Source organism: Amblyomma mixtum, chromosome 4, assembly GCF_055824585.1.
Source record: "Amblyomma mixtum isolate Tamu chromosome 4, ASM5582458v1, whole genome shotgun sequence".
NCBI classification, from domain to species: Eukaryota; Metazoa; Arthropoda; class Arachnida; order Ixodida; family Ixodidae; genus Amblyomma; species Amblyomma mixtum.
Window position 1 is genome coordinate 49166245 of NC_143015.1, and position 14278 is coordinate 49180522.

The 14278-nt window shown below is 45.9% G+C and overlaps 1 protein-coding gene across 1 annotated transcript; it reads right to left on the bottom strand.

Moving 5' to 3' along the window:
- Positions 1–5607: 5607 nt before the first annotated feature.
- LOC149346452 (uncharacterized) lies at positions 5608–6438 on the bottom strand. Its single transcript, XM_089541337.1, has one exon. The coding sequence runs from the start codon at positions 6436–6438 to the stop codon at positions 5608–5610; it is 831 nt and encodes a 276-aa protein (XP_089397463.1).
- Between the last annotated feature and the right edge of the window lie 7840 nt (positions 6439–14278).

A 14278-nucleotide genomic window follows, 5' to 3' on the forward strand; every position in this document is an offset into this window, starting at 1 on the left:
GGCGCTTCCTTGTGCTTCACCACGCGCATAGCTTTCAATATTCTTAAGCCCTCCCATACCGTGCTAGTTCCATGAAAAATGCCCTCTTGCGCTCATTCAGCCGGTGACGCCGACGCTCCACTACAGCAACATCGTCGTCCGTTCTAAGGAACGGGTGCCTAATAACTGTGCCTCAAAAGTGTTAGACAATAATGAAATATCCTGCTGTGATGCTATGTAGACGCTCTCGCAGAAGGCCCCTGAACAAGAAGTTACAAGTGGGCTGGGTCTGGCTCCAATTCCGCAAATCGCTTTCCGGCCATTTTCAGATATCAACGGTTTCGCAAGGCACCAAGGTAGCAGTGATTTTGCACGCACATGTCCTCGCGTATATTCTTAGAACTCCGCAAAAGGCTACTTGTTGCTAATATCTACTCAAAATTCATTCGGTCAAACCTTCCAGAACGCTCCAAGACGGAAGAAAACCTACATGCAGGGACTTCGCATAGACAGGGACGTCAACGTGCCTTAGGTCATTAACATCCTCTCAATCTTTAAAGCGAATGAACCCTGAGAACGACCCTCTACCCTGTGCCTATGTTCACAATCTCCCGATCAACGGATGCGAAGCCCTCAATGCCCTCAATGAAGCATGCAGACTGAAATACTCTCATAGACTTCCATTTTGAAGCGCGCCGAAACGCAAACGCTTGCACCTCTTGCCCCTTTACCCACGTTCTGGATGGAAAAGATTACCGAGTGATTGGTCCACGCTTGCTTTGCTTAGCTCCGAGATCATCAAAATATATCTCAATCCTGACGGAATGCACGCTCAAACCGACCGCGTCCTTATCCCCTATATCCTACCTGATACGTTCCATCGTTCTCAGCGAAGCATTAAAACTCTCAGCTTAGGTCTTACGGAGAATGGCAATGCCACCGAATGGCTCGAGTCGTTCCAGCGTCTCCTCACTGATCCTCTCCCATATAATCGGCCGCATGACGCGTAGGATTGGAGGCCTGAAGAAGCATGGTTTGCCCTGTATTAAGGAGATCTGCCTGTATAATATCAATATCGATCAGGACCTATTCATTATACTTCCCCCATCACAATAAAGATAAGCTATATAGAGCGTTGACTGCAGCCGTTTGCCTTGTTCTCAGAGTGCCCTGCTCAACACCGCTTTCCAAATTCGAAGAAGCCGCCTCTCACAAACACCGGCACACAAGAAACCGCATGCATCTGCTTGCACATCAATACCAAGTCACACAACGCTGTCGTCAACTTTTTACCCGTCTATACTACAACAACGCATGCCCGCGATTACCGCGAATGATGTCTTGGACAGCTTTGCCCCCTGTCTGCATGCCCTCACAAACGAGCGACATAAACTTGTAAACCACGCTCGCCGCAGTTAGGTCAGCATTGAATAGTTAGTGACTCCGAACCGCCGCAGATTACCTACACGACGCTGCATGCACAGCTGGAACTCAGGATGTGATGTCACCGTTATCGCTCCAAAAAGCGTCTAAACGTCACACAATCCTCGCATGTTTTAACCATCCCATCACTCTATACTCGAGGATTTTTCTCCACCAGTCTCATGCGCACTGCTTCGGGACTACATATCACACTCTACACGTGTTAGCATGCACTCCGTGCATGTCTAAAAAATGCTCTTTACTCCCATAACCTCCGATAACATCGAACTATTCGAAGTTTGCGTAGTCCGTTACAAGGACACAGGATATGAACGTGACTGGGCTCCAGGCCATACTAGTGTGGCGCTCAATGATTTGACGGTCCTTAACTCACTGTGGTAGGGCTCCTAGAAAAGACTCGCGCCCTTCCTGGTCCCCACACTACCATTAATTCCCAAGGCATGCTCGTCGGTGAACAAGTTAGAGGTAGAAGGACTCTCCAAGAGACGGCCAACATTCTTGGCTTGTCTTTCCACAGGGTTAGAAAAAATTATATTAGAGGCATGTGAGCAGCTACTCCCGTTGCATGCGGTAGCGAATTCTTCAACGGCGGATTCTCCTAGATTTTTGTACCCTATATTACACAGCTGAACATCTATACCGCTTGTTTCATTGCTGGATTGTTTTGCAGTGACTCGCGTGGTCGTCAGTGGAAAAATGCCGAAGAGGAAGGAGAGTGCCCAGCTTGCGCTGGAGAACGCTGCGACGTTGGCCTCGGCCCATCTTTTGAAAGGGTAACAGCAACGTGGCCTCGGCCGGACGCTGCCCCTGCCCCTCCGCCGCTGCATCCTCACCGGCAGAACTCTAATAAACGTGGCGGCGGTTTCCTTCCGGGCGACCTCCACAGTTTGTTTGACTGTTTGCTTTTTATTTTTTGATGTTGTTTGATTGTTTTTTGACTGTCTGCCTGATTGTTTAACGGTCGGATTGTTTGGCCTAAACCAGTTATTTGATTGATTGTTTGCTTGATTGTTTGTTCGATCGACTCTTCGATTCTTTGTTTCGTTGTTTGATTGCATTATTGTCTGGCGCTATCTGGGCGACCTCCACGGTTTGTTTGAGAGTTTGTTTGTTTTTATTCTTTCCTTTACTTTGATCATTTGTTTGACTGTCTGACTGAATGTTCAATTGACGGATTGTTTTGCTTAAAGTGATGGATTGATTTATTGTTTGATTGGCTGCTTGATTCTCTGATTCCCTGTTTGATTTATTTATTAATTTATTTATTTATTTGTGTATTTATTTATTTACTCTCAGGGCCGAAGCATTACAGAGAGGAGTGGATGGCACACAACAAAAACAGAACAGGTAACGCAGCACTACAGTGTAAAATCAATTACAGCATTTTTAAACAAGTCGCCATTTGTAATGGAGGCGATGGAAGCGGGAAGGTGGTTCCATTCCTTAGCAGTCTTGGGGATAAAAGAGGCGAAGTGTAAGTTGGTGCGACTGCTGGGTACGCCAACTTTGAACTGGTGGTCGCTGCGGGATGAAATGCAAGACGGTGGTACAAGCAACGTATCTCTGAGATGATGGCTTGAATGGTAGATTTTGTGGAATAGGCATATACGGGAAATTCTTCGACGAATTGAAAGATCCGGTAAGTTTAAATTTGCTTTCATTTGAGTTACACTTGCAGTTCTATAATAGTTAGAGAAAATGAAACGGACAGCCCGATTTTGAATGGCTTCGATTTTCAGAATTAGTGAGTTAAGAGGAGGGTCCCATAGAGACAACGCATATTCTAGTTTTGGCCTGACTAATGTTTTGTACAGTATACGTTTCAAGTTAGTGGGTGCCATAGAAAAGTTGCGACGTAAGTAACCGAAAGTACGGTTAGCGTTACTTCTGACATAGTCCACGTGGGCTTGCCAGGAAAGGTTACTGCAAATATGCACACCAAGGTACTTGTATGTGGAAACATGGGCTAAAGGAGTATTACATAGTGAATAATCACAGGAAACTTGAGTAGGTGAGTGGCGGGAAATTCTCATAAACTTGCATTTACTTACATTCAGCTTCATTAGCCAAGTGTTACACCAAGAGGAAATCTGATTAAGGTCCGACTGGAGGGTAAGGCGGTCAGCAGAGCTTTTAATTTGACGGTAAATAACACAATCATCAGCAAAGAGTTTTATGGAAGAAGAAATGTTATTAGGTAAGTCGTTAATATAAATTAGAAAGAGCAACGGCCCCAGCACTGATCCCTGTGGAACACCAGAGGCTACACCGCAAGGATCAGAGCTATGGCCGTTAGCAGTTACAAATTGTGTGCGGTTAGACAAGAAGCATTCAATCCATTTTAAGACGTTCGGATCAATGTTAAGTCTGCTTAGTTTCAGAAGTAGTAAACTATGGTAAACAGTATCAAAATCCTTGGCGAAATCAATGAAAATGCAGTCAATAACTAAGTTAGAATCAAGAGCTGAAAACAAGTCGTTTGTAAAGGCTAAAAGTTGAATTTCACATGAATAGTTCTTTCGAAAACCGTGTTGATGAATACTGAAAAAAGAGTTACTCTCAAGAAAAGTTATTATATGGCTATAAATTACATGTTCCAGTAGCTTGCAGGTAATACTTGTCAGTGAGATCGGTCTGTAATTGGTAGGGGAATGAGCGTCACCTGACTTGTGCAAGGCAACCACCTTCCCCACTTTCCAGTCCTCCGGAAGTTCACCACATTGCAAGGACTGCGAAAAAGGTTTTGTTAACAATACTGCAGAATACGCTTCAGTGTTTTTCAGGAATTTCGGACTAATATCATCGATGCCTAGTGAGGAAGAAAGCTTAATTCCAGATATTAATTTGCATATACCGGTCCAATCTAAAATGACAGGGTCCATACACGGGTGATCAATCTGAGACACAACAGGAAGGGTAGAGGGAACGTTTTTCAAAAAAGATGCTGAAAACACTTCATTGAAAACAGTACAACAGCTTTCCGGAGGAACGACAGATTGATCCGCAGCGAGTAATTCAATCTGCGTAGTGTCATCACCGCGGACAACATTCCAAAATTTGTGCGCATTTGAGGCAAGCATCGATGGCAATGTGCGTTCGAGAAATGTGCGTTTGGCGATTGAAAGTGCGTTTGTGTACGCTGCTGCCACGCGATGATAAGCCCCCATCTTTCTTCGCACGTGGAGAACTTGGCCTTCCGGAAGATACGCTTTTTTTGTTCAGTAATCGCTTCAGTGACGCTGTAAACCAAGGTGCATTGGAGCCCTTTTTTATTCTACCTAGGGGAATAAAAATCGGTTAGTAAGCTCCAGTATTTTCGATTTTAAAGCAAGCCAGTTTTCTTCTACTGATCTGTCAGAAAATCTAGAGAAGTAATCACTTGTAAATTCTGCCAGTCCTGCGTTAATAGACGCATAGTCCGCTCTTCCGTAGTCCCTAATAAATTTTATGCTTACTTGCTTTGAGAGGGGAATTATTCCGCATATTAAAATGTATGACGGAATGATCACTCAAGCCAGGAAGCTGAGAAAGTGACTGAACGAGGTCCGGATGTGTGGTAAGTACTAGATCAAGGATACTAGCGCTAGACTGAGTAATACGTGTTGGACTAGTAACTAGCTGACACAAATTAAAGTCGAAGCATACTTCAAGAAAGGAAATGCATTCAGCAGAGATGTCATTTGCAAACCGCAAAGGTACGTTCCAAGTGATGTTAGGAAAGTTGAAGTCGCCTAAAACGAAAGTGGGTGACGAGGGAAACCTGGTGTGCAGTTTACTTAGAACATCATGCAAGTCAGATGAAAACATACTACATGAATTGGGAGGACGATAACACGCGACAAAAATAATATCTTTGTAGTTGAGGCGGATGTTCACACAAACCAATTCAAGCGAACAAAGAATAAGAACATTAATGGAAACCATGCCGTCCGCGACCGCTATCAAAACGCCACCTTCAGGTCGAGTTCCACGGTACCACCTGTAGAATCTGCATTTACGTGCGCAATTCAAAATTTCTTTATCATTGATTTTAGCAGAGAGCCAAGTTTCTGTCAGGATCACCACGTCCGCTGTGCACGTGTCGATCAGACTGGAAAGGGAGTCGCGTTTATTGCCAACGCTCATTATGCTGCAAAAAAGAAAAGAAAAGCAGCGTGCAACGGATCGACTTTCGATATTATCTAGTTATGGTGACAGCGGGGAGGCGCTTGCGCCGGGATTATCTGAGCTAGCCGTGACCAGGGAGAGTGCGCTATCAACATGTACCTCGCAAACGCTGTCCGTGACGGGGCAGTAGATGTAACTTTTCTTGTCGATGACCACTTTGTTGTATTTCATGGAATAATACTGTCCAGTACTTTTCGCGAAATAAAACAGCTTTTTGCGACTAGCTCGCATGGCCTTACAAAAGTCTTTGCTCATGCTGATTCCCGACCCTTTCAGCTGAGATCTTTGGGCGAATATTGCATCTTTCGTTTTAAATGCTGAAAAGCGGACTATAATGGGTCTACTTTTGTCCGAAGCGAACGAGCCTAGCCGATGCGCGCGAGAAATTCCATCTTCTGGTAACTGGAACTTGAGATTATCTGATACAACTTGCCGAATTTTTTCTTCCGATTGCGCCCAAGTTTCATCAGCACAATCAGAAATGCCATAAAAGACTAAATTATCTCTCCGCGAGCGATCCTCGTATTCATTTAGTCGTGATTCTAGATTGACAATTTCGGTGCGAACTGCTGTAGAAACCATTTGTTGTAGGCAAGCTTCGTCTTTCAAATGTTCAAGGTTGACTACTTTTTCTTCTTGCGTTTTTAATCTTGACGTCAAATCAGACACCTTGGAGCCGAGCAGCTTCTGGTTTACTTTAAGCTCATCCATAGATTTCAAGAGCTTATCGTGCCGGTCATCTAGATGCGGGGTGAGGCGCTCGATGGCAGACAATACATCAGTGTGAAGCTTTTCGCAGGCCTCAGAAGGGCCTGGGTTTAGCTCGACATCTCCGCCCAGAAGAATCATTTTCACAACATGAACACAAGCAACAACCGTACGGACCAAAGTATGTGGGCATGGGAACAGCAGCAGACAAACGTTGTTCGATCGCTTTGCGAAAAGAGATGGAACTGCACCAACCTGGACAAAAAAGCAGAAGTGGTTTTGGTCGAAGAACATTGCTGCTGCCATTCCATGCCCCGTGAAGGGTGCCGGCTTAGACAAGTAGTTTATATAGGCCAGGTATGGTGTTGTCGATGTCACAGCGGCTGTTTGTTCAAGCGTCGATCCATGGGTTAGGCGAAGTGAGGACAGCCCTTGGTCTGTGGCAGGAATCGCATCCAGGAACGGACACACATCGGCTGCAGACGCCCCTTCGAATGTTCCAGCGCAGGCAGGAATGCACGTGCCGACGGCGATAATCGTCTGGACAAAAAAGCAGAAGTGGTTTTGGTCGACGAACATTGCTGCTGGCATTCCATGCCCACTCATTGTCTGTTGTCTGTTGATATTTTTTATTTCTTTGTGTGTTCGACTGATTGATTGATTGAAGGGCCCCAACTTTAAACGACAAAGTGATCAGTGCACAGAAATGAACGGCGAATTAATATTGCAATGAGAGGTTTTGAATAAAACTTGCAGGTATTTAGATTCATTGTTCGTTATTTTCAACCAGGGCTCAGCGCGGCTTAGCGCACAGTTGGTAAAGCTGCCGCGTTCGCCCTTCAATAGAGAGTTTTAGAATAGTGTCGTGGCGAATAGGGTGACCCTATCCGCATGCGCTTAGCGTTAGGGGAACGGGTTCACGTTTTCTGTCTATAGAATAGGGTCGCGGATGGTCGCTTTGCGTTGCTTGAAGGCAGCGCCATGACGGCGGGAAAGAGAAGCTTTCAGAACAAGTAAGTTGATATATATGCCGCACTTTTTTACTGTGTAAATAAAATGACGCGCAAACTGTTTCAGTTACCAATTACTAAGTAGGAAAAGCGAAAAATGATGCATATTTTTTTTTATAATGCGGACATGTTCAATCCGAGCCAAGGCTATTCACACAGGAAGAGTAGTAGTAGTAATGTTTTTTTTTTTTAATATTTTGCATTGAATATGGAAGGTAGAAGAATTTTTTCTACCCCTGCATCTGCTATCGCTGCTGGAAGCACCTGAGCTGGGGCGGCGGAAATAAAGGATAGCAGGCAGTGTGTAGAAGTGAAAAGAAAGAGGGGAGGGGATAGTAGAAAGGACAGGAGGAGGAGTACACTGAAAATAAATATATTTACATATATACATGATAAATATAAATATATACACGTCGCACGCGCGTGTAGGTCTGCTAAAAAAAATTGCAAACCTGTTTGTGGAGATCAGTAGTTCAAACCTCCCGCGCTTTCTGACGTCAGTCGACGAGTACTTGCTAAGCCTAGCAGCTCTGTAAACACGGACGCAATCTGAAAATTAGGCGTGTTTTATCGCTAAAATTTTGTTGTTCAGGCAACTTCAGCCAAAGCGAAAGCCTCGTGCGCCTTTAGTTTGATGTGAGCGTGAGCCACAGAGCAGCGGCAACGACGAATCGGTGATGTAGCGAGAGGGCCCGCTTCGGCGGGCGCCGCCATGTTGTCCCAACGTAAAGCGGCTTAGGGGCGCAAGGGGCGCACGCTATTTCGCCGATTTAGCGTTAGCGTCGTCCGCTCACCCAAACACCGAAGGGCCGATAGCGTTCTGCGCATGCGCAGTAGACTCCTGCTATTCCCCTACACTGCAAACTCAAATAAGCCCAAATAGGAGTATAAATACCTTGTGTCCGCTTTTAAACTCCTTATTGAAAATTGCGCAATCGACTTTAAGTAGCAAAAATGAGGAAATCCTCCTTTTTTACCGCTGTCGCGAAATGGAGGAGTAAAATAAAGTATTCACATGATTTTACTACTATTCCAAGCAGGAGTATATCGGCTTCAATACTCCTTCAGACCCTTTATGCACTCCTTAGTGTCTGCCCGCCGCCTAGTGGCAGCTGCCGGTTCGCTGCACTTGCAGGTGACGACGCCTGCTCGCTCGTCGTTGCCTGCTCGCTTCTGCTTTTTCTGCTTCAAGCGCGTTTGCCATGTTACAAGACACCGGATCGTCGCAGCTTTGCGCTGCAGTGTGCTCTGCACAGACAGTTCCTGTGAAGTCTCCAGTGTGTTCGGAGAACGCTTGGTGTTGCATCGCCTATGACGGCAGTCCGCGAGAGGCTTAGCCAGCCTAGCTCAGTCGAACAAACAAGGCGGTGTGTGACGCGTCGACCTGCCCGCAGCCGCCAGCTTGCCGCCCGCTCCTTTTCGCGCGCTTGTCGGGACATAAGAGACTGGACATCATCGACCTTAGCAGCAAGATGCTGCAATGAACGTCTCACTCAAGCCAGCAATATGTGCAGAAGCAGCGGCTGGTCGTTCATTGTCTACGCAGCATACAAGTATTGGCTGCTGGCGTTTCGCCGCGCCGACATGGCGGTGTGTGTGTGACGCATCAGTTTTCACGACACCGACGGCCCCTCGTTCTTTCGCTGTATTACAGCAAGAATACAAAAGACCGGATTATCATCGTCGTGTATAGCGGTAAGCAGTATTAAACTCTCCTTTGATGCCACATACGCGCATGCACTTAACGCCGCTCCCTTTTCAGTGTGCGAAGGCTTGCTGTGAACCCCGGGTGCACGGAGACGAAAGGCTTCATCGTCGTCCGGAGGAGCCAGCGCACACAGAGGTCATTAAGTAAGCATCTAGAAATTTGTTGTTGCATGCGGCTGAAAAAGAGTGTGACACTGCAGTCGTGGCTGTTTACGTTAATATGTACGACTGGAAGTAGGGTCAATTCTTCTAGGGACCAAATTTTCTCCATGCGTTCACGCCCCATGAATATGGAAAAGCTGTACAGGCAATGAGCAGGTGAAAATGCACAGCCTTGGGGTCCGGAAATTTTTGTCACGTTATTACGAACAGTGCTGAGAACAAAACATTGCCTGCCCTAATGTGTTGCTTCCTTTCCTGTGCTTTAAGAGGGCCTTGTTATGCAAAGAATGCAAGCGATTTTTTTCTTTTCAGTCATAGCACAGGACATGGCGAAGCCTTAGCGCTCAAGCAGATTGCCTAAATTGTTACATTTTCCGAGTTGGTGGCGTCTTATCGTAGCAGCGATTGTCGGCAGCGGACATGAGGTGGCAACCATACTGAGCGTTGCCTTTCTGGATCGTTAGGCGTCTAGTTCCAAAATGGGGTATCTCGTAAGCTCTTCGCATTTGAAAAATGTGAAAAGAAGTTTCCTCTTCGCGTGCAGTTTCCGAACACATTCCATTATGTGAAACTCGTGGATGCAAGCGTTCCGGTTCGGACTGCTGATCCCGGGAAGGTAGCGAAAGAAAAAAAAATAAAGCATACGCTAGAATACAGGATCCCCTGCTCGAGCTGGACATAGTACATTGGCGAAACCAAGCACTTCCCCGAAAAATTGAAGCAGCACAAAGCGGATGTCAAACAAATGAATAAGGAACGAAGCGCGGGTTGACAAGACTGACTTCAAGGGAACTCTTGTTCTGGACACTGAGCCGCACCCGCGCAGGACGCTCTTACTTGAGTCACGGCACATTCAGCAGACGCAAGGAAATGTTATACTCTTCCTAGAAACCCTATCCTCCTCTTGCATCAACTGTCTACGAGCAGTGACCCGGCGGATGACTAATCGAAGGCTTAAAAAACGCGTTGTGACTCGCTCGCAGTCACACCTGGTAAGAACCAAGAAGGTTCCGTCGTGTTTTTTTTTTTCGCTTTTTTTTTGGTTGGCGTTCTTTCCTACTTAAATTTCTTTCCCAGCCAGATAGATCTGTGTAGAATGTTTTCTTTTGAACCCTGGCAACGAATGTGGGGGCAAAGCATAACAGAAGACAGGTGGCGGCGGAAGGGTGGGTCTGGTGGTAGCTTTCTATTCCTAACAGTGCCTGCTACGTTAGTCACCCTTGCCCTGCCTTTGACCTCTACCACGCTTCGCGCTTTGTATCAAGCGGCCGTGCCTGTACACAGAATGACGACGCCCTCAAAATGCACGGCTGCGGGTTCTCCCATCAAGGAAATAGCGCTTTGCATACACGCAGTGGAAGCTCACATGCAGTCTTTTGTTTGCATGTTCTGATTTCAATAATTGGTTCTGATATGGTGCCTGGAACGTGTGGGGAACCTTCTGACAAGTGAAAAAGAAAATTATATCGCAATGCTTCTTGCAGTGCCGGAACGCAGACAAAGGCAGCGCGAATGCGCAAGTGCCTCAGTAAGACCATTTTATTTTTTTAGTTTTATTCTTTACGGGAAAAATGTTCCCCATCGACGCTGCTTCCCATTCGCCGTATTTCCTTAATGTTTACGAAAGCGGCTGTCTGGAATTTTTGATTCCCTGAAAACGCGTTTAGCCGCTGTCATGCGACAGGGTACAGATATGTATTATAGCTAGTTGATTACCTACTATGTTCTACTAGCTAATCTTTTGTCACGAGAAACGTTTAAACTTCAACAACACCTACTTTATTGAAAAGTGCACTCTGAACTGCTTTGGGAACTTGACTTCTACACTTGAAGCACATCATACTTCAAGCTTAGAGGTGTAATTTCTCTGATGTACTTTTTTTTCTAATCTTTCTTTCAGAAGGAGCCTCCTTTGACGTCGTGCCTTTTAACCAGCGACAGCATGACATGCCCGTATGTTGACAGCAAAGCATTTCAAGGTTCCCTCCTTGCTTTCAAGTGTGGCATCTCTATTTTTATTCCTTGGGATATTTCAACTCTGCACCCAAAGACAGCGTGGGTTAAGGCACTCTTCTTTTCTACAGGGGCCAAGACATTGCTTCTCTGTAACCATCGAAAGCAAGCTGCCGAACACTTGGTTCAAATGTTTTGTACACAATAACAAATTGTTTGAAATAAATCACTGCAATTTCATCGACGCATTTATCCTGGGAAGGCTTTAAAATGAGCCTTCCATAGGAATACTTCATTTCAAATGGGCTTCCTCATCATGTGAAATAATAAACTCGTCTGGGCATCATGAATGTTACCTTATAGTAAGGGAAATTGCTAAAAAAATTTCCTGTCAAAACTACTTGACAGGAACAGGCACGTACTCCTGAAATGTACTATAAAAGTAGCTGCAAAGGAGTATATAATACTTCTGTTAATTGCCATGCTAACTCCTTTGTGATCGCAAATTTACTCCTAGAGAGCGGTAACACTTCACTCCTTCCAGCACCCCGAAAGTGCCCCTTCAAACAGAGGAGTAGACGATATACTCCTATTCTGAGGAGTATCAAAACCCCTTTTCGGGAGTGCGCTACGCGATGAGCCATTTACTCCTTTTTGGGAGTTTTTCGGTTTGCAGTGTATGACCCAAAGCGATAGGGTGACGCTATACTAAAACTCTCTAATGACTATCAGTGCAATGCTTGTTTCCTTTTGGGGGCACACCACGTCCGCCATGCAACATGGACAGAGGTGGTAAGCTGACGTCCGCGGTCCTTCCTTACAAAAATTGTCGTTGAGGTTGTGTTGTAGTTGTTTGGAGTGGACTCAACATGCGATCTAGATTTCCTATTGAGACCAGGACGGCCTTCCGTTTGTCGATTGTTTAGGCAGCGTAGAAAATCAATGAAAAAGTGGGCACCGTGCTAGAGTTGAGCTATCTCAACTGAATATCTGCTTTGCTTTCCTGTTGAATTCATATTTAAATTACTGGCATGACTCAACACTATATTTTGAATCTCGGATGTGGTAAAAAAAAAGGTTGCTAGCAATACGTTCTTATTGAGCTAGATCGACCGACTACCGATGCAATTTAGGTGACCTATTCATATTTATTGCTGCAATTTCTCGTTAACGTGACGCTTACAGCGCCCAGTCGTGTAGTGCTCTACACATACGCAGACCATTGACCGGCAGCAACTGCTGCTCAGTTCTTCCGCTGGAAAAACTGGTTACTGGCAAGCCCCAATGGCAGCTGCAGACCGTGAAAAAACCACGTTTGTGACCCCTGACGGCCTCTACGAGTTTAGTGTCGCGCCTTTTGGCCTCTATAACACTTCTGCTACTTTAGAGCGAATAATGAATATCGTTTTCCGTGGCCTCGAGAGGGAGACATGCGTGTGTACCTGTAAGATATAGGTACCTTTTCGCCCAACATTGAGACGCATCTGTGTCACCTGCCTGATCAACGCAGGCCTGCAGCTGAACTTAGAAAAATGCACCTTTACTGCCCGTGAATCGACAATTTTAAGTCATGTTTTGTCGAAAGGCGGTGTACATCCTGATCCCGAGAAACTGCGTGCCATGACTGAGTTTCCCAAACCTTCAACCACTAAGGAACTTCGCAGCTTTCTAGAGATCTGCCCCTAATTTAAGCGCTTCATTCACAACTTTGCCTCAATTGGTGTCCCTTTGACTCAGCTGCTCGGCAGCAATGCCAATTTTTCGGCTTGATTATCAGCAGACGGCGACGCCTACAATACTTTGCGTCATCTGGCTTCACCCTTCTTGCGCCATTTCTACCCAGCAGCCCCGACTGAAATCCACATGGATGCTAGTGGTATTGGTCTCGGTGCAGTCTCGCGCAGCGCATATATGGATTCGACATATGTCAACCGTACACTTGTCTAGGCTGAGTATCACTACTCTTTCACTGAAAAAGAGTGCCTCGCCATTGTGTGAGCCATAGGCAAGTTTCGTCCTTATGTTTACGGCCGCCCTTTCTAGGTCGGTGCGGATGATCCCTCCCTTTGTTGGCTTCCTTCATTGAAGTAATATTCCGGCCACCTGGCGCCAAGGGCGCTGGGTCTCCAGGAATATAACATACGAGTTGTCTACTCACCGGGCGGCAAGCGTCAAGACACCGACGCCTTGCCTCGCTACCCGCCGAAACTGCCAGCCTCTGCGAAATCGATGCACCTGCGCCGTCTTCCTCCATCAATTACCTGCCTTCTGAAGAGCGGAAGGATCCCTGGATTCGCGCTTTTCTCTACTTTCTCTCCGACCCATCAGCGGTTGCACCATCCTGCACCCTGCGCCGTCAAGCTTCCCATTTTGAGATCAGAGATATTCTGCTTTATCGCTGTGATTATCAATCGGATGGACGAAAATGGCTTCCCGTCATTCCTCACAACCTCCGGTCCTACACATGCTCATGTTTTCTCGCTTATTTACAGTTCTGTCACGCGGGCCTTTTCAAGACTTACACGCACCTATGCCGCTGACGCTACTGGCGTGCATGTACTACTTCGTTTACAAGTATGGCTGCTAGTGCCGCGAGTCCTAATGCCGCAAGACACCCACTAACGGTACAAATAACTACCGTATCATGACTCTTGATGATTTTGTTTTATGAATAACGGAATATAGCCGCTCGACCAGAAAAAAATCCTCTGACAAAGATAAAATCAAAATTGTCAGTATCCTTAACCCAGTTGTCCGCATGATCTCCTTCATATCTGCGTTCTAAAGTTCCAAAATATGTTCGGCTTTAAGGTCACTGTTTTAGTAGCATTAGTAGCGGGTTGAAAGCCTCACGCAAGGTTTTCCTGAGGCGGTCGCTCCGAACAGTCTACGGCGTGTGTTAAATACTTATAAATTTTAGCAAAACGTTCAGTTGGGCGAGTTGGTAGATATTCATGATGTAAACAGCGCGAACTACAAGGGACAAGAAAAGAAGGGGATTATTCAATCAAACACGTGTACTATACACCCACAGTGATCAGACGACACGAGAAGTTGTCGAGGCTCTTCACATAACTGAATTGCGTCAGCAAACCATCTGTTTTCCTTTGCTATAGGGAGATGAATTTTCTTGGGAGCACCTGACGAAA